The sequence below is a fragment of the Bos taurus genome, chromosome 25, assembly GCF_002263795.3.
Source record: "Bos taurus isolate L1 Dominette 01449 registration number 42190680 breed Hereford chromosome 25, ARS-UCD2.0, whole genome shotgun sequence".
Classification (NCBI taxonomy): Eukaryota; Metazoa; Chordata; class Mammalia; order Artiodactyla; family Bovidae; genus Bos; species Bos taurus.
Window position 1 is genome coordinate 21,083,871 of NC_037352.1, and position 21,465 is coordinate 21,105,335.

At 43.9% G+C, this 21,465-nt stretch overlaps 1 protein-coding gene across 1 annotated transcript in view; it reads right to left on the reverse strand.

The window, feature by feature from the left end:
- Positions 1–21,465, reverse strand: part of COG7 (component of oligomeric golgi complex 7) — a 90,163-nt gene that overhangs the window by 34,349 nt on the left and 34,349 nt on the right. The window contains 5 exon segments of the mRNA NM_001083372.1: positions 2,428–2,493; positions 5,053–5,169; positions 9,612–9,766; positions 11,275–11,402; positions 19,549–19,747. Of these exon segments, the coding sequence (NP_001076841.1) occupies positions 2,428–2,493; positions 5,053–5,169; positions 9,612–9,766; positions 11,275–11,402; positions 19,549–19,747 (665 nt within the window).

Consider the following 21,465-nt stretch of genomic DNA (forward strand, 5'->3'; position numbering starts at 1 on the left):
ATGCATCTTATTAACCAGATCCTTCCTTGCCCTTTAGAATGTAATATTCATCTTCATTAAAAGATTAAGGCAAGCCTGTATGTTCTGATATGGTAAAACTTCTGATATGCACGCAGAGAAACACAAGTCTAAGGACGGACACCCATCTCTGAGGAAGGACGGTGTGGGTGTGACATGCACTCAGGATGACTCAGCTGACATCCCCGTTCAAACACCGTCTCTTACTTGCATCACCTCAGACACAGCTCTTTCCACAAATAATTTATTTTACTTAAAAAGCTATTACTGCGGCTTCCCTGGTGGCTCAGTGGTAAAGAATCCGCCCACCAATGCAGGAGACACGGATTTGATCCCTGATTCAAGAAGAACCCATATACAACAGAACAACTAAGCCCATACGCCACAACTATTAAGCCTGTGCTCCAGAGCCCATGCCCCACAACAAAAAAAGCCACCGCAATGAGAAGCCTGAGCACTGCAACTAGAGGAGCCCCCACTTGCCACAACTAGAGAAAAACCCATACAGCCACGAAGACCCAGCACAGCCAAAAATAAATAATTAATTTTTTCTAAAAGAAGCTATTACCTGTGTCAAATTCTATGCCTCAACGTCTCTTCATGTGTAAAAATGGGGATTTTGTGCCCCCTGGGATGACTGATGAGTTAACTCGATGAGGTTCTTAATGTCAGAGCTCAACAAATGTGACAGGGGTGGAGGGCTGTAACTGTTTCTTCTGAAGAATTTTCAAGGTGAGGAGATTTTCAGTTTTTACTTTGAATACTTGTGAACTTTTAATTTGTGCAATGAGTTGGACCCACTGTAATTACTACCGTAATTAAGAAAATATAAGCTACATGTTTTTCTTTTGAACATGTAAATGTAAACTGTTCATGTTTTGTACAGGCCGTTTGTGAACCCAGACCTAATTACCCTCCACCAGAGGCTCCCTTCACCGTGTGTGTGTGTGCGTGTGTGTGTGTGTATGTGCTGCTAAGTCACTTCAGTTGTGTCCGACCTGTGCGACCCCATAGACGGCAGCCCACCAGGCTCCCCCGTCCCTGGGATTCTCCAGGCAAGAACACTGGAGTGGGTTGCCATTTCCTTCTCCAATGCATGAAAGTGAAAAGTGAAAGTCAAGTCGCTCAGTCATGTCCGACTCTTCGAGACCCCATGGACTGCAGCCTACCAGGCTCCTCCGTCCATGGGATTTTCCAGGCAAGAGTACTGGAGTGGGGTGCCATTGCCTTCTCCGTGTGTGTGTGTGTATACACACCTGCATATGAACGTGAGCGTAAGTGTGCGTGGGAGTAGGGAGGAAGGGCGCGTTCACGTCATCATTTATATTATTTACACACACTCCATTGTATGCCTGTGATGCCCTGGTTTTATTTGTTCCAGGAAGCCACATAACCTCTGTGCTGGGTTGTTTGGGAGTCATGAACCGCAATAGCTGCTCATTCCACCCCACCCCACCCCCCACCCCTAGCAAGACTTTCCCCATAATGAGAACCATCATGAAAAGTCTTGCGACTTGAAGGCAATCCATGGGGTCAGAAATGAAAGAAGACCAAAAGTGGTGAGAAGAAATGACCAGCTCAGGGCCCTGACCCCAAGGGCGGTCTGACCTCCTTCCCCAGCAGTTCGCCCCTACCGTCCATCCGGTCCGAGGTCTCGGCTTGCTTTTCACTTTGTACCACTGCCAGAAAGTCCCTCTTGCAGAGATGACTTTAGGACAATGAAGAATTATTCCAGAAAGAGGGGAAGGGACAGATGCTAGGCCCTCACACCACCCGAGTTCAGACTTCTTCCCCTGAACTCCTGCAGAACAGAGAACCCAGCTGCACTGAGGCAATGAGATTGTGCGGAAAGAAAAAAACAAGAGCATCTGGGCAGCTGGAGCCCTCTGAGGGGTCCCTTCGGGGCAGGTATCAGAATAGAGAAAGGGACAGAAGGGACCTTCCAGACCCCACCCCAGAAGTCCTCATTGCCACACACCCACTTTGCAACACAGAATCCTGGGGCAGAACCCAGACGGCAGGCTGGCCCGGTTCAGCCCGATTCTGTAGGTTGGCCAAGGGGACTTCACCACTGCTTTGAACACCATTTCTATGGCGAAATTTATTTCAATTTCCAATAACTGACTCACATATGCAGCAGGAACCCAGCCCACTGATAATTTGGAGATAGCATGTACTGTTTTCCTCAATTAGGCTGAGACTTTCATATCTAACTAAAATTACGTGCCCGCTGCCAAGCAGGCCTTGCTCCTTTTAGATGCTCAATAAATGCTGAATGGTGACAATACTGACACCTCGTATCCTAGGTACAGAGAGCCCTGGAGCGCTGAGGCGTCAGACTGTGCTGTGTACTCAATCAAGTTCTTCCCTAAACCTGGGCCCAGGGACCCTCCCCCAGGCCCCTCCTACCTGTTTGCCAGCTGCTGCTCGAAGTCCCCACATTGCCTTAAGAGCTCTCCACAGGTGGCTATTATCCTAAACAAAACAAAAAGCACTTCAAGTTTAAGCATCTGGAATGCTGACATTTACAGGACAAACATTGTCTCATTCATAAAAATTCTAACTATTCAACCCTTTTGGTTGTGTGCTGGGTTGTGGGAAAGCAGTTAATCCTTTGAGCTCAGTCGTGTCAGACTCCTCACAACCCCATGGACTGGAGGCCTGCCAGACTCCTCTGTCCATGGGATTTCCCAGGCAAGGATACTGGACTGGGTTGCCATTTCCTTCTTCAGGGGATCTTCCCAACTCTGGGATCAAACATGGGTCTCCCGCACTGCAGGCAGATTCTTTACCTTTACGGTCTGAGTCACCAGGGAAGCCCACTTAGAGGGCTGACCTGAAATGTTTCATTTATTAGTAATTCATGTAAAAGGGAAATTCTGGTCCTTTCTGATACTCCTCTGTCATGGGTCTCCCTGCTATGAATCACAACTCTATCCAACGTGATCTGAAATAATTTAACATGTCCCAAAATACAAGGTGGTGCTAGTGGTAAAGAGCCCACCTGCCAATGAAGGAGACCTAAAAGATCTGATCCAGCTTTGATCCCTGGATCAGGAAGATCCCCTGGAGGCGGGCATGGCAACCTGCTCCAGTATTCTTACATGAAGAATCCCATGGACAGAAGAGTCTGGCCAGCTACAGTCCATAGGGTTGCAAAGAGACACAACTGAAGCAACTTAGCACGCACACAAAATACTGAAGTTGCTTTTGGTTTTTGTCTTTGAGAAAATGGATTGGAGGGAATTCCCTGGTGGCTCAGTGGTTAGGACTTGAGTTTCCACTGCTGAGGGCCTGGGTTCCATCCCTGGTCAGGGAACTAGGATCCCACAAGTTTTGTAGTGTGACCAAAAAAAAAAAAAAAAAAACAAACAGAAACAAACAAAAAATGGGTTGGAAATCTTTTGTCTCTAAAATTTAAAAACCAAAATTCGTAATTTAATGTTTGCGAGATGCCTGCTATTTGCCAGGCATAGAAGAGAAAACTGTTTTGATATTAGAATTATGTTCCATTCTGATCACATGAAAGGCAGATGAGTTTAATCCATTTGTTTCTGAGAGATAAGCCTGAATGATCATCATGTCTGAATTTAATATTCATTTAATTTCCGAGTAATTTTATGCTAGGCCTCAAACTCCAGCCACTGAGTCCTTCAACACCAAACTATAATGTCAGGACAAATCCAAGGATTAAAAACATCTCAGGGCTAGTTAACTTTTAACTTTCTCTAAAAGTGCCTATCATCACCAAGATATCTAGGCATTCCATCATAAGAAAGGTTTATGAGAAAGTGAAATATTCCACTCACATCAGGTACAGCAGAACAACTTCGTGCATAATATTTTCTGGTGTACCAAGCTGCCACAGCTGATAAGGGATATTAGCATCTAGAACATTAAATTTCATCAAAAAAATAAAAGTTCAGATCAGAGCCCATGAGGAGATATTCCAGATGGTCTTGGGAGGTCCTGGGTTTGCCCTGGTAAGATGGTCATTGGCACATATGCGCCATGGGTACCCTGTCCACGCTACCTAGCCCGGGGGGTCAGGCAAGGAATGTAAGTGGAGGGAGAGCAGCTTGCCTTTCCGGAACACATGTCTGCGAAGAAAGGTTGTAAGGAAAAGAAATTTCTGGATTGCTTTTTATCGCAGGCCAATAGTATGGCTGATAGGCCTCATAGGAGTGGGAGAAGAGAACAGAGAACATTCACCTAGTCAAGCGGGGGTTTCAGCTTCCAGCCCCAGGCAGAGGTCAAGGCCTTGGGGCGACACAGACCCAGTGCTTCCAGACAGTCCAGTTTTGACATTATGTTGGAAAGCTGGATTATGTTATATCTGGTTTTACATGCTGACAAATAAACTAAAAAAAATTTTTTAAATCCTGTGATCAAACAAAGCTTGTCCATAGGTCAGATCCGGCCACTGGCCAGCATTTGCATCCCCTGGCTGGACGTATCAAGGGCCAAATGCCTCAGGCCACTGCCAGTCACACTCAGATCAGACCTCAGGGTTTAGGGCAACAGGGTGTCTACCAAGCAGCCCACAGGTCACAGAGGCTACCCTGGAGCCTGTCAACAACAACTCAGGAGGGTCACCTCAAGTCCTTTCATGGAACTCTTACATGGCTCTTTACAGGCCAAAGAGTACTGCCTTACCATTTAGTGCTATGGCCCTTAAATCCAGAAACAGGATACAATCAGCTGTGCATTTTCTAAAATATAAAAGCTCTAACTTACTGCAAAAACTGTAGGCTAAGGGGGGAAAAAAATCTCAAGCCAGACAAAAAACTTAAATCACCAAAGGAGATGAGTTCCTAAAGAATTTCTAAAAATATTTTAAGAGCAAGACAGGTCTTTTTGGTGTTTGTTTTTTGTTTGTTTGTTTTCAGTTTGTTTATTGGCTTGTCTGCAGTGTCTAGAGTATTTGCTTTAAGAGGAGGGAGGTGGAGGAGACAGTCAAAGAGAAAAAGCCCCACATTTATCATTTTTATACACTATTATATATATGTTTATATATGTTTACTCCCATTTTACCTAATGGAATTCTGAAAAGCCGTCCAATCTTCTTGAAAAAGAGAGTTGAGAGGAATATCATCCAGTCTGTACTTCTTTCGTATTGAGTGAAGAGTACTAGTGAAGTCAGACACATACCTAGGGGAAAGAAAAATTAACAGTGGTGTCATCATAAACTCTCCAGACCTAGAGACACCAGGAATTACAAAGCTTTAGACAAACCGCTAATGAGAGCATCTTCAGAGGCTATCCTATGAAGGGTTGTCACGACGCATAAAGCTCTGACCACAAACAAGTCTCTATGTAACAAGACGGTCTTTTTCATCTTGCAGAGCAGCTTTAGGAGATGTTCAAGATGAGGGGGAAGGGGACGGCCACTAAGACCACAACTCTGTGACCCACCAGGTGACAGATGATGCTCGCAAATCACTCCCTCATCCTAACAGAGGCATTTCTTTGGAAGCTAATTTAAAGGACTGTTTTAAAACATCACAGCCCCACTATAATACCTGACTGATACCTAGGATACCACAAGGTACTTCTGCAGCATTGAAATCCTTGAAAGTGAAAGTCACTCAGTTGTGTCCGACTCTTTGCAACCCTGTGGACTATACAGTCAGTCCATGGAATTCTCCAAGCCAGAATACTGGAGTGGGTATCCATTTCCTTCTCCAGGGGATATTCCTGAGCCAGGGATCGAACCCAGGTCTCCACATTGCAGGCGGATTCTTTACCAGTTCAGCCACAAGAGAAGCCCAAGAATACTGGAGTGGGTAGCCTATCCCTTCTCCAGCAGATCTTCCCGACACAGGAATTGAACCAGGGTCTTCTGCATTGCAGGCGGGTTCTTTACCAGCTGAGCTACCAGGGAAGCCCACTCCAATCCTTGAATTCAGAGTAAACAGCCAAGCCCCATGGCTTGGGCCCAACCTTAACAAAGCATGAAACTGGATTCCAAACTGAACACCCTCCCTCGAAGACTGTGCCGTTTGCTCCCACCTATACCACTTACTTTTCTTCATCCCATTTATCACTAAATAGCTTATCACATCCCACTTTTCACTAAATCCCAAGTATCACTAAATAGCTTATTTAATGTATGTGTTTCATGTTTATTGCTGTCACTAGACTAGAAGCTCTGGGAGAGAACAGGGACTATCCCTCTGTGGCTCATAATTGTATCCCCAGGAATTAGCACAGGCCTGGGCATAAGGGAAACATCCAGAAACAGGCTGTGAGGCAATGACAGACCTGCACCGCAGTATCTAGGCAAGTACCTGGGTGTCTTTGGGCCTTAGTTTCCTCATCTTCAAAATGGACTTAATGATGTCTTCTGCACTGCCTTCCCTGATAGCTTAGCTGGTAAAGAATCTGCCTGCAATGCAGGAGATCTGGGTTTGATCCCTGGGTTGGGAAGATCCCCTGGAGAAGGGAAAGGATCCCCACTCCAGTAGTATTCTTGCCTGGAGAATTCCACTGACAGAGGAGCCTGGCGGGCTACAGTCCATGGGGTTGCAAAGACTGACTGAGCGACTAAGCACATTCACTTCTCACTCAATATTCACAACCACACAGAAAGGCGATATTATCACCATCAGTTTCCCCAACTAAAAGATAACAAGACTCAGAGAGGTGCATGAACCCACTCAAGGTCCCAGCTAGTTAAGTGCCTGAGCCAGGATCTCAGCTCAGGGGGCTCCACCTCCCGGGCCCAGGCTCCCTCACAGCCAGAACGCCCCTGACTCTGTACCAGCCCACCTTTAACTATGGATTCTACAGCCCTGGCCGAGTCCAGGTTAGGCGACCCTCCTGCCCTGCCTGCATCCTTCATCCTCCCTACTCCTCCTTCCTGAACACCATCCCATGCCCCCCCCCCAACTACTGAACAAGGTCCCACTTGAACCCTGGGCAAGTCAGTATCACCCTTATTTCCCTGACTAATTTCATAAACAAATATCAGCTGTTTTGGTAGCTTCAAATCCTCCCCTTCTCGAGAAGGTGATCTGGCTTTATCATACATCCTTTGGTCCAGTTTGAATTTTTAATATGCATTTGCATTACTTTTTAAAATGAAGGAACTGAAGTAACCAATAGAAGAACCAAAAATGAAAACATCACCAACGAGAACTGGGAGGGGAGAGGATATGAGAGGACCAGGCTCAAGGAGGCCCAGTTCCTCGCCTTTCAGAGCTGAGAGTCAAGACATAACAGTTAAAGGTGATAAACAAACAAATTTTCTTTAAAGTCTGGAGAGAAGAGTGAGAAGGCTAAGATTCCTTGAGCCCAATGCAGGGGGCCTGGGTTCAATCCCTGGTCAGTGAACCAAGATCCCGCGTGCCGAAACTGAGGCCCAGTGCAGCTAGATATATTTAAATAAAAGACTAAAAGTTGTGACTTCTGAGGAGAAGGATATGCGCAGGAAAGAAGGAAGACTTTTCCTTTTTTACACCTTTTTGTATTTAAATATATATATATTTTTGAAAGCATTTTACTTTTGTTATAATAAAATTTTTAGATCTCAAAAAGAATTATTTCATCCACAAAATCCTGGTTGGTGGCAGAGAAAGAGGTGACTTTTATTTGATTAAACCTGTTGCTGATGTTTCTCTCTCGGGAGGTCCCGTCTGGGCTCACGCGCTCCCCCTCCCTCTGCGAGCAGGGCCCCTGTCCCTCAGTATCTTCCTGTGAGCCGCCCTCGGAGGTGCAGACCGCCCACGGCAGTAACCAACAGCACGGGGCCCTCAGAGCTCACAGGGGCATGTTCAGTATTTCTGGAATGACAAGCGCTCCCTAAACTTACGGCAGCAAAAGAGCATTCAGTTCAGTACGAGGAATTTCTTGAGACTCAAGGCAACTTTATTCCAGAATACGATCTCTTGCAGAGCCTGAGAATGTATCCGTCCGTAAGCTAAAGACTGAAGCATCTAACCTCCCAAGGGCCCTTCCACCTCAATCGCACAGGTCAGAGAATCCAGCCTTATACTGAAATTTCTTACCTCTTCTTTTCTCTAAGTAAATTTAATTTTGGTCTTCCCTCTTTCTTTCTTCTAATGGCTTTATTGCCTTTACAATTCACAAATCACACAAGTCATTTATGCAGTCACAGAGTTGTGCAACCATCACCACAATCAACTTTAAAACAAGCTTCATCAGCCTTAAAAGAAACCCTGTTACCTTTTGGCAGTCATCCTGCATCTCCTCCAAATGCCTCCCCCCCGCCCCCCAGCCCTTTGGTGTAGTTGCTCAGTCACGTCTGACTCTTCTGCGACCCCATGGACTGCAGCCTGCCAGGTTCCTTTGTCTACGCAATTTCCCAGGCAAGAATACTGGAGTGGTTTGCCATTTCCTCCTCCAGGGGATCTTCCTGACCCAGGATGGAACCCGCATCCCCTGCCTAGGCAGCCACTAACCTATTGTCTGTCTCTACAGATTTGCCTGTTCTGGACATTTTGTATAGATGGAATCATATAACGTGAGGTCCTGTCTGATTGGCTTCTTCTACTGAGCACGATGTTTATATATTTTTTTATTTTATATTTTTAATTCCACAAGAAATGTGTTAATTTATTCTCCTTTTTAAGAATCAGAAAATAACAAAGCTAAGTCTCCAATGACTACTAACTTAGTCCTCCCTCTCCTCAAATATAATCAGTGTTTTGAGTTTTGCCTAACCTTTCACATCAGGGCTTAGCGAACTTTGTCTGTTAAGTCCAGGTATTAAGCTTTGCAAGTCACAAGGTCTCTGTTCTAACTACTCAACTCTAACTTCATTGGGAGGATTTAGAGGCCACAGATAAGTGAACGGGCTTGGTGGAATTCCAATAACGCTTTTACAAAAACTTTTACAAAAACAGACTTGGCTCATGAGCTAGAGTTTGGTGACCTGTATTCTATAGGAATATATAATGCACTTACAGTTTCAAAAAGGATCCAGAATAGGAACTGGCACTCCTGGTTTCTTGTAAACAAAGTTTTACTGGAACAAGGCCACATCCACTCAGGTATGTGTTGTCTCTGGCTGCTTTTGTACTTCTGGGAAGCATTCTCTATGAAAGTCTCTATTGACTGCAAAGCCCTCAAGGCCTACCATACTTATCTTCTGGTCCTTGGCAGAAAAGCTTTGCTGAACCCTGCTACAGAAAATGTACTCTACATTGTATCCTGCAACTTTTTATTCACTTCAACAGTATGTTTTGACATCTATCCCTGCTGTTATGTGTAGATAGAATTAACACTTTAACTGCCTCATAAGGAACTCCCTTAGTATCAATATACCATATCTTATTTGGCCGTTTCCAAATGGGTGGACATTCTGGTTGCTTTAAATGCTCCACCATAATGAATGTGCTGTGATGTTCTTAGCATCATTAAGGACATCCCCTTAGGCTTAGGTACAAGTGCCTCTCCAGGATTCATGGCAGGAATACGGACATCCGCATTTTTAACTGGGAGACACCACTCTCCCACGAGGCTGGCCCTGACTCCACTCTCCCAGCCTTACTCGGCAAAGAGGGACTTCAGGGCCACCAGCAGGCCATATCTCCCTGCCACTGGCCCCGATCCCACTTCCCCAGCCTTACTTGGCGAAGAGAGACTTCAGGGCTGTCAGCAGGCCACAGGTCCCCAGGCCGCTGGTGAATCTGATGCATCTGTCAACGGCTGCAGAAGACAGGCCAAAGAGCTTGTTCACAGAGTGGCTCAGCTCCTGCACACAGTCAATGACTTCCCCGTGTTCCTGGTCAGCAGAGACAATAAAAAGCTGCCTCAGACTGAAGAACAAATGAATAGACAACATTCAGATGGGAGGAGCTCCAGATTTCCTCATTCATGGTCAAACCACTTACGACGAACATCAGAAATGTAGTCCCAAACTATGAGAGCTCTTTAAGAGCCTGACTGAGTGAAGAACAGTCTAAGTGGCCAGTGAGATCACAGAAATAAACTCCTGGCCAAAAAGCATGATTAAATCCTTATAGTCATCCTTATATTTTTATCTCTTTCCTCTTTTTCTGTGATTAAGATGGTATCTCTCCCTCTGGGGAGAAGGCAATGGCACCCCACTCCAGGACTCTTGCCTGGAAAATCCCATGGACGGAGGAGCTTGGTGGGCTGCAGTCCACGGGGTCACTAAGAGTCGGACACGACTGAGCGACTTCACTTTCACTTTTCACTTGCATGCATTGGACAAGGAAATGGCAACCCACTCCAGTGTTCTTGCCTGGAGAATCCCAGCGACGGGGGAGCCTGGTGTGCTGCCGTCTACGGGGTCGCACAGAGTCGGACACGACTGAAGCGACTTAGCAGTAGCAGCAACAGCTCTCCCTCTGGCTCTCAAGTGAGGGTCTGCATTCTCCGTATCACACACTCCAAAAGAATGTGGTGAAAAAAAAACATGCTTCTTTCAGGGGCAAAAACATAACTGAGTGGAACAGACTTTCTAGGGACATCCTTAGAAAACAGAAAAAAAATGGCAGGAGGCAGCCGACTTGAACTACTGTAAGATCTATTCTTCAATGTCAACTCACCTCCCACTGCTGCTGCTAAGTCACTTCAGTCGTGTCCGACTCTGCACGACCCCATAGACGGCAGCCCACCAGGCTCCCCAATCCCTGGGATTCTCCAGGCAAGAACACTGGAGTGGGTTGCCATTTCCTTGTCCAATGCATGCAAGTGAAAAGTGAAAGTGAAGTCGCTCAGTCGTGTCCGACTCTTAGTGACCCCGTGGACTGCAGCCCACCAGGCTCCTCCGTCCATGGGATTTTCCAGGCAAGAGTACTGGAGTGGGGTGCCATTGCCTTCTCCCACCTCCCACTAGACAGCCTTAATTATTTGCAATGGAAATTCCCCTCTGGTGTGTCCACCTGGTGAACCTGGCCTGAGAGCACTATCCTTGAGTGCTCCGCTCCAGTGTCTGTTTGCATATCTGCCTTGAACAAAAGACTGCATAATCATGACTGACTCAGGGAGAAAACCAACTTAATCTTGAGAAGATTTAAGCCTCTGAGGGGTGCGAGGTCCTTACTGGGGATTTTAAATAAAAACCAGGTAGCAGACCTGTGGTCTCGTTTTAATTTGGATTACAAGAGCCCAGGAAGCGCTGAAAGCCCATGTTTTACACACCTGTTCCCACTCTCTGCATTCTGTATGCTGGCTCCCACCTTCTCTGAAGCATCCCAGCCACCCCGACCCTAGCCTGGCAGATACAGTGATGCCCAGTTGGCCCCGGCAGTGCTGTGACCTTACCAGAGGCACCTCGCTGAACTGGATGAGAAGGTACTTCTCTTCCATGTCTCCATACTTCAGCTGGTAGGGCTTGTACGGACCATACACAGCATCCACCAGTTCCATGACTTTCACCAGGTTTTGCTCATCTTCAAGGAAATCAGAAATTAAAAGCAATAATGAACAAGGAACTGGAAATTAACTGGTGAAAAACAATAGGTGTAAGGAACTCTACTGGAACTTTTCCTATTTCATCTTTGGGGTGACTACTTTCTGTTCATCTGCTTTTACCATTCATGGAACCTGCAACAATCATGTCAGTAAATATTTTAATAAATCTGAGCTTTGTGTACTATTTGCCTAAAGCGCTATTAAAGACACTGATTCAGGGAGCTTCCCTGGTGGTCCAGTGGTTAAGAATCGGCCTGCCAATGCAGGGGTCACGGGTTTGATTGCTGGTCCGGGAAGATCCCATGTGCCTCGGAGCAACTAAGCCTGTGGGCCACAACTACTGAGCCTGTGCTCTAGAGTCCATGCTCTGCATGAAGAGAAGCCACCACAGTGAGAAGCCCACCTACGGCAACTAGAGAGTAGCCCCCCACCCCAGGCTTGCCGCAACTAGAGAAAGCCCTTGGGCAGCAACAAAGACCCAGTGCAGCCAAAAATAAATAAATAAAAAATTTAAAAATAATAATAAAGATATGGATCCCCTTAATCCTATAACCCATCATAATTGAGAACCTCTTCAAATGATAACCCTCCCCAGGGTCAAGTTCAAGAACTGCTACAGAGAAAAGGCTCTGCACAAAGAACATTTTCATTTGGAGCATTCCTAGGATTTTACAGAAACGGGATATGCACAAAAATTCCTATATTCAACTACATGAAGATTTTAACATGCATATTCTGTGACACAGTAATTCAACTGCTAAGAATTCTCTCTTCAGCTGGGATCCAAAATCTTTTCCATAGCCTGCCAAGTTCTACCATCACTTGACCTCAGGAGGTGAAAGAGGGTAGTTAAGGATGAAGGCTCTTCTAACTGAAGTTCTCTTGCTTTCTGTTAGGCGACTGGGTGCAAATGACTTAACTTTTCAATGTCTGTTTCCTCAACTGTAAAATGAGGTTAATAATGGCATCAATTTTATAGGCTTAACTGGAGATTAGGTAAAATAGTATGTGTCTAACACGTGTAAGCTCTCAATAATGCCAGCTACTTTTGTTGTACGCAGCCTGACATGCTGCAGTCCATGGGGTTGCAAAGAGTCGGACACGACTGGGCAACTGAACTGAACTGACTTTTGTTATTACTTCTACAGCCTTGGCCTCTTTCACAACTCCCTTAGCCTCCAGCCTTCTCTCGGTTTCTCAAAAGCTCCCCTCTGGCCACCAGCTACTACTTCTGTTTGGAAAGACCTTGTTCTTCCCTAACCCTCTTCATCTGGTTAACTCCTATTCTTCCTTGAGGACTCACTCAGTTCATGTCTGAGGGTCTTGATCATCTTTATCTGCTTAGGACCATTCAACTTTTCTCCTACAACCATTTTGCTATTCAAAGTATTCACCTCACTTTGTAATTATACACTCATTAGTAAGATTATTTGGCTATTTCCCACTGCAATATATATTGTATGAGAGAAGGGACTGTGTCTGGTTTTGCTTAGCATGGCATCCTCAGCATATAGCACTCTAGAACTAGCCCATTTATAGTTGAATAAGTAAATTAACCAAGGGAACATTTCATGCAAAGATGGGCTTGATAAAGGACAGAAATGGTATGGACCTAACAAAAGCAGAAGATATTAAGAAGAGGTGGCAAGAATACACAGAAGAACTGTACAAAAAAGATCTTCACGACCCAGATAATCACGATGGTGTGATCACTCACCTAGAGCCAGACATTCTGGAATGTGAAGTCAAGTGTGCCTTAGAAAGCATCACTACGAACAAAGCTAGTGGAGGTGATGGAATTCTAGTGGAGCTATTTCAAATCCTGAAAGATGCTGCTGTGAAAGTGCTGCACTCAATATGCCAGCAAATTTGGAAAACTCAGCAGTGGCCACAGGACTGGAAAAGGTCAGTTTTCATTCCAATCCCAAAGAAAGGCAATGCCAAAGAATGCTCAAACTACCGCACAATTGCACTCATCTCACACGCTAGTAAAGTAATGCTCAAAATTCTCCAAGCCAGCCTTCAGCAATATGTGAACCGTGAACTTCCTGATGTTCAAGCTGGTTTTAGAAAAGGCAGAGGAACCAGAGACCAAATTGCCAACATCCACTGGATCATCGAAAAAGCAAGAGAGTTCCAGAAAAACATCTATTTCTGCTTTATTGACTATGTCAAAGCCTTTGACTGTGTGGATCACAACAAACTTGGAAAATTCTGAAAAAGATGGGAATACCAGACCACCTGACCTGCCTCTTGAGAAATCTGTATGCAGGTCAGGAAGCAACAGTTAGAACTGGACATGGAACAACAGACTGGTTCCAAATAGGAAAAGGAGTATGCCAAGGATGTATACTGTCACCCTGCTTATTTAACTTATATGCAGAGTACATCATGAGAAATGCAGGGCTGGAAGAAGCACAAGCTGGAATCAAGATTGCCGGGAGAAATATCAATAACCTCAGATATGCAGATGACACCACCCTTATGGCAGAAAGTGAAGAATGAACTAAAAAGCCTCTTGATGAAGGTGAAAGAGGAGAGTGAAAAAGTTGGCTTAAAGCTCAACATCCAGAAAACTAAGATCACGGCATCTTGTCCCATCACTCCATGGGAAATAGATGGGGAAACAGTGGAAACAGTGTCAGACTTTATTTTTTGGGGCTCCAAAATCACTGCAGATGGTGACTGCAGCCATGAAATTAAAAGACACTTACTCCTTGGAAGAAAAGTTATGACCAACCTAGATAGCATATTGAAAAGCAGAGACATTACTTTGCCAACAAAGGTCCGTCTAGTCAAAGCTATGGTTTTTCAGTGGTCATGTATGGATGTGAGAGTTGGACTGTGAAGAAGGCTGAGTGCCGAAGAATTGATGCTTTTGAACTGTGGTGTTGGAGAAGACTCTTGAGAGTCCCTTGGACTGCAAGGAGATCCAACAAGTCCATTCTGAAGGACATCAGCCCTGGGATTTCTTTGGAAGGAATGATGCTAAAGCTGAAACTCCAGTACTCTGGCCACCTCATGTGAAGAGTTGACTCATTGGAAAAGAGTCTGATGCTGGGAGGGATTGGGGGCAGGAGGAGAAGGGGATGACAGAGGATGAGATGGCTGGATGGCATCACTGACTCCATGGACGTGAGTCTGAGTGAACTCTGGGAGCTGGTGATGGACAGGGAGGCCTGGCGTGCTGTGATTCACGAGGTCACAAACAGTCGGACACGACTGAGCGACTTAACTGAAGTAAATTAAATACCTTTTGACCTATCCATAAGAGGGTCATGAAAAATAATTGTATGTGTATACAAAAAACACAGAAACACACATATGCACATGCACGCGCACACACACACACACTGCTGATGGAAACCGTGATTCTCTCTGTAGGAGAGAACAGATGCAGTAGAGAATGGCAAGAGGTAAAAATCTACTGGTGTTGGATTTGATTTGGAAGTATCAGTATAAACTGGTAATTTTTAAAAATATGGGGTTTCCCTGGTGGCTCAGTTGTAAAGAATCTGCCTGCCATTACAGGAGACATGGGTTCAATCCCTGATCGGAAGGATCCTACATGCCGCAGAGCAATAAGCTGTGTACTACAACTACTGAGTCTGTGCTCCAGAGGCCAAAGCCGTAACTACTGAGCCCTTGTGCCACACCTACTGAAGGCTGAGTACTCTAGAGCCTGTGCTCTGCAACAAGAGAAGCCCCTGCAGTGAGAAGCCTGCGCACCACAGCTAGAGAGGAGCCCCTGCTCACTGCAACTAGAGAAAAGCCCATGCAGCAACAGACTCAGCACAACCAAAAATAAATAAATAGGTACACAAATGTCCCCTCCCTCTTGAACCTCCTTCCTCATCCCACCCCTCTAGGTTGTTACTGAGCCAGGGTTTGAGTTCCCTGAGTCATACACCTATGGCTGACTCATGTTGATGCTTGGCAGAAATCAACACAATCCTGTAAAGCATTTATCCTTCAATTAAAAAATAAATAAAATAAATGTATTTCCTAGCTCTGTTCATAAAGGGCCTAGGAAGTAATAATAGCCCAGCAACAATAAGCACCCATGGTGCCAGATCTTGGTTCCTAAATACCATTTCCCACTAGAAGAAACCAAGCTCCTTGAGAAACTGGCTGATTCCAGGTCTGAGGCAGTACAAAATGTTCCTGGATCTGTGTGTGCCATAAAGCAATAAAACACTCTAAGGCTGATAGGAACATGTCAAAATGATGCAGGAGCCAGCCTGAAGGGGCAACCACCGACCAAATCTGAAATAATTCAAGCATCAAACTGAATAATGAAAATAATGTATCATAATACAATGAGTAAAAAAATCCATAAGTTTACAGTGACATTAAAGAGAGACAAAGGAAGAAAAATCTCCTCACAAAAGAATGCCTGCAAATGTATGTAAAAGAAATGAGAGAACTAGAATATCACCATTTTATAATCAGCAATGTAAAAGTTTATTCAGGCAGGAATTACCAATGGATGCTAAAGTCATTAGGTAAATGTTTCTCAAGGAACTGAATATTCCTATGGGCTCAAAATATCACCCCATAGATAATTATTAATTACAAAGAGGAAAAGGTAACTTTACAATGGAGTGACCTGGCAGGTATAACTACCAAGTGATTAATCCAACCCACCACCAATAATTGGACATTATGTGTCTCCTGATGTGATGCCATAGGAAGTATACATCATCAACAGTGTAGTATTCTTATTAAAAAGGTTTCATCTAAATCTAAACACAAGGAAACAATTAGATAATTCCAGGCTATAGGACATTCTACAAGAAAACTACCCTGTATTCTTCAAAGACATCAGTGTCATGAAAGACCAAAGATGAGATGACTGTTTTAGTTTAAAAGAGATTAAAGAGAAAGGACAACCGAAAATAATCCATGTACACTGAGCGGACTTTAATAAGAGGTAGGGAAACAGCTATAAAGACTGCTGTGGAACTAGGAAAACTTGTGTGCTGGATGACAGTACTGAATCCATATAAAACTGGGAAGGTGACAGTGATAATAAAATATTGTATTAAAAACATTTAACAAGGACTTCCTTGGTGGTCCAGTGGTTAGGAATCCACCTGCCAGTGCAGGGGACACAGGTTCGATTCCTGGTCCAGGAAGATCCCATATGCTGCGCGGCAACTAAGCCCAAGTGCCACAATTACTGAGCCCACACACTTCAACTACCGAAGCCCCCACACCCTAGAGCCTGTGCTCTGCAACAAGAGAAGCTGCCACAAGAAGCCCACACACCCACCGCAAGGAAGAGTGGCTCCCACTTGCTGCAACTAGAGAAAGTCTGCACACAGTAACAAAGACCCAGCTCCATCAAAAATAAATAAATAAATAAAGATTTTTAAAAGACAGTAGTTCTTTAAAAAAAAAAAAAGGTAACAACATTGTAAAGCAATTATACTCCGATAAAAACTAATAAAAAATAAAAAGCATTTAAGTATACAGACACACTCATATACAAAATATGCGTGTGTATATAATGCAAAATATTGTTTCTGGACAGCTGATTGAGTTTGCTCTTTATCCTTCCTTGTATTTTCTGGGTTTTTCTAAACCCAATACGTGTGTGTACATGTTCAGTGGTGTCCAACTCTTTATGACCCCATGGACTGTACCACCAGGCTCATCTGTCCACAGAATTCTCCAACCAAGAATACTGGAGTGGGTTGTCATTTCCTACTCCAAACATATTGCTTGTTAACTACAAAGTCAACTAATTATTTTTTTTACTTTCTACTGTATAACCTTTTAGATATTTTTGAGTTATACTATATACATTAAAATAGAAAAGTCTTAAAGGTAAACTAGAAAGTTAGAAAACGTATCTGCAACATAGCTGATAATGAGAAAAAATCCATCCTATGTAAGATATTTTGGGAATACACACCAAATTTTTAACAGTGGTTATTTCCAGCTAGTGGGATTATAGGAGAGTTTCATCTTATGTTATAGATATAACTGTATCATGAATTTTTATAACAGTGCTTTGATTTTATAACATATTTGATAAAACATTGTTTTAAATAAATTGCCCTTATAAATTAACCAGAAATAGATTAAACTCTCAAACAGAAAAAGAGGCAAAAGATTAAGCAATTCAAGACAAAAAATATAACTTTTTATAATATAATTTTCAAACTGGCTAGTAATCAAAGAAATGAAAATTGAAACAATATATTGTTAACTGTCTAAGAAACTGGCAAGGGGAAAAACAATAGAGCCTAGTGCTGATTAGGGCATGGGGGAATGAGCAGCCTTATTTACTACAAATGAATCCGTAAAGAGGCAGAAACTTTCTACAGAACAAAATGTGACAAAATCTTAAAATTTTTCATTTATTAGCAACTGTAATTTTCAAACTTCTTCCAAGGAATAATCAGAGGTGGGCTCCAAAATTAATGTGCAAGATTGTTTTTAATAGTTTTATTTCTAAACAGTGGATTAAAAAATTAAAGTAAGCCATCATTATCAAATGGTCATTAAAAACCATGTCTTAGGAAGATACTTAATGACTTAAAAATGCTCATTATATTAATGTGAGCAAAAAAGAAAGAGTTTAAGATCATATAAACTAGTATTTTTCAAGAAACATGCATATGTATGTATTTATATATGCATCTACTTCATATGTTGTTGTTATTTAGTCAAAGTCATGTCCAACTCTTCTGCGACCCCATGGACTATAGCCCACCAGGCTCCTCTGTCCATGGGATTTCCCAGGCAAGAATACTGGGTTGCCAATTTCCTCCTCCAGGGGATCTTCCCAACCCAGAGACTGAATCCACGTCTAGAGCATTGGCAGGTGGATTCTTTACCACTGAGTTACCTGCAAAGTCCTTTATTTCATATACATTTATGAACATGTATATCTATATATGAACTACTGGGAGGAAGTGTTCCCATGCCTCTCTGAGTGAAGAGATTATGCATCATTTTTATTCTCTTTTATTTTTATGTCTGTTTCCGAAGTACTTTTAAATTTAAAAATACATATACTTTTTTTTTTTTAATCTCAATAGGAATCATGAAAAATCTAAACTTCCATGGCTGACTAACAAAGTACTTTCTGTATCCAGTTCTTTAGAGGGTGGTTCTCTCTTCTTCAGCAATATACATCACCAGTGGGAGGAAAGCAACCTGCTTCTGGCCCTGCCTTCATTCCACTCTGCCCCTGCAGGACAGTCGGCCTAAACACTCTCCAACCACTAGGACAAGGATGTCCAGATCCCTGGAAGCTGCCCACATCCACCGTGCCTCTCCCACAGCCGAGGCCTGACCAGCAAGGGTGCCAAAAACCCCCGATGAGTCATCAGGAACTCGAACAACAAACACACTCCCTGGAATGTACGAGGTATTACACATGCAGGTAATTAAAGAGAATAACTAATAAATAAACCAAGTTAGTGACACGCAGCAGCCCAATGGCAGAAGCAGGCCTTCCTGAGGCGACTTCCTGATTTGACAGCAGCATTCCTCACGAGGTCTGTGTGACTTAAAGCTTTATGATGCTTTTAATATAGATGGGAAACAGCTGGGAAAATGCAACACACCACGCACTGTTTGCCCAAATGGGAATAAAAAGCGCTGTGCTCTCACACGACATCTGGGGAAAGCCCAGGTACCTTATAGCCGCCCTTGGTCCTAATACTGCACCCTTGCCCTTAAAAATAGGCTGCTGCCCTTGCAAAAGCCTCCTCTAATCCACTTCTTCTCTCGAACTTACTTTTTTAGGTTGACTTGCCCCAGGTTCTGTGATGACTTAAAAGGAAGAGGACACCACCCTCCCAGCCTAACTTGCTGCCCACTTGCTGCCACTAATGTCCACCTGCCGCTTACACTCTAAGCCCCTGCAGAAGTGCCTGTCACTTCCCCAGGGCGTGTGAAGAGCCTAGGCAGCCCTGGAGCTAGGCAAATATATTAAGCAACAATTATTTCCATAATGGCAATGTTTTCATGGAAAAGGTTTCCCTCTCTGTTGAGAAGTAAAACACTGCTCCAGTCACTGGAAAAGGCAAACAAACCCAGGCCTCCCAACCCACCCAAAAAAAGTGAGTGAAGGCAAGTCAGAGAGCTGGAGGGAAGCATGTTTACATGCGTGGGGGAGCAGGGCCATCTCCAACCCCTTGGCGAAGTGGGCGGTGGCATCGTAGAACTCCAGCAGCTTGACGAGCTCCAGCTCAGGTCCTGCCCGCTCCACGCCGGAACTGAGGCACACGGGCAGAGAGGGCACCAGGGCCCCCAGGGTCTGAATCAGCAGAACAGTTACGACGTCGTGGGGGTTCTTGAAGACCTGCAGGGGGAGAGAGGCGTCTGTGTTATCACAAGTGAGCAAAGCTTCCAATGAAGCAGACTCCTGGATGGCCTGCAGGAATCCCTGTGAGCTAGGAAGTGGTCCAATCAAGAGCTACAGGGCCCAGGCTTTGCTCAGCACCCATGTGGATGTGCTCAGAAGCTAAGTAAACTAGCAAGACTTGTGCCTTGCCTCCAGGACAACTGGCTACTTCATGTCTGCCTAACTATTTTCAAATCTATCACATGTAGTATTTAGATACTGGCTAGAGAGAGGACTGTGAAAATGAAATGCAGAAACAGGGAGGGTGTGGGTGGCAGGGAACAAATAGAACTAAAGAAGAGCAATTCACTGAATCAGTCGGAGGATCTAGAAGCACATTTGTAGACCAGCCTGCAAATCCTCTGTCCATGGGATTCTCCAGGCAAGAATACTGGAGTGGGTTGTCATTTCCTTCTACAGGAGATCTTCCCAACCCAGGGATCAAACCTGGATCTCCTGCATTGCAGGCAGATTCTTTACCCACTGAGTTAGATAGTGAGTGAGTGAGTGAGTGAAGTCGCTCAGTCGTGTCCGACTCTTGCGACCCCGTGGACTATAGCCTACCAGGCTTCTCTGTCCATGGGATTCTCCAGGCAAGAATACTGGCGTGGGATGCCATTTCCTTCTCCAGAGTTAGACAGTAATACTACCCAAAGCCATCTATATATTGAGTGCACTCTCCATTAAAATCCCAAAAGTATTTTTCGGGAGAAACAGGAAAACTCATTCTAAAATTCATATGGAATTTCAGGGAACCCCAAATAGCAAAAACAATACTGAAAAAGAACAACATTGACTATCTCATACTTCCTATTTTCAAAATTTACAACAAAGCTATAATAGCCAAAACAGTGTGGCATCTGCATAAAAACAGACAAATAGCCCAATGGAATAGAAGAGAGAGCCCAAACACACACATGGTCAAATGATTTTCAACAAGGGTGCCAAACATCATTCCATCAGAAAAGGACAGTCTTTTTGACAAATGGTGCTCAGAAAACTGGAAATCCACATGCCAAAAAAAAAAAAAAAGTTGGATCCTTACCTTATATCATATATAAAAATTAACTCAAATGTTGAGACCTACATGTTAAAGAGTGAGCTGTAAAATTCTTAGAAGAAAACATAGGGTAAATTTCTCATGATCTTGGATTCTTATGCATGGCTGGTGGGAATGTAAAATGTTGCAGTTGCTATGGAAAACGTGGCAGTTCCTCAAAATGTTAAACATAGGATTATATGATCCAGCAATTCCACTTGGAGGTATACTCCCCAAAAAATTGAAAACAGGGACCCAAATAGATGTTTGTACACCCCTGTTCACAGCAGCGTTATTCCAAACAGCCAGAAGACAGAAGCAATTCAAGTGTTTATCTACAAATGAATGGATAAACACAATGCGGAAAATACACACATCAGATTATTCAGCCATAAAAAGGGAAGGATCCTAGAAAACATTATGCAACGTACATAAAACAGCACTCACTTAACACTAGCATTTATATCATGTAAATATTACCTCTTTTTTCATTCGCCCCCAAGAGAAGAGGGGTACCAATGTGACTATCAACACAAATGCACCCACTGAAATCATATGGCAGCAACTGGTTATAAGGTGGTCATGTACATGGGCCAAAATATGCTAATATCTTTTCTTAAGATTATTATGAAAAGAG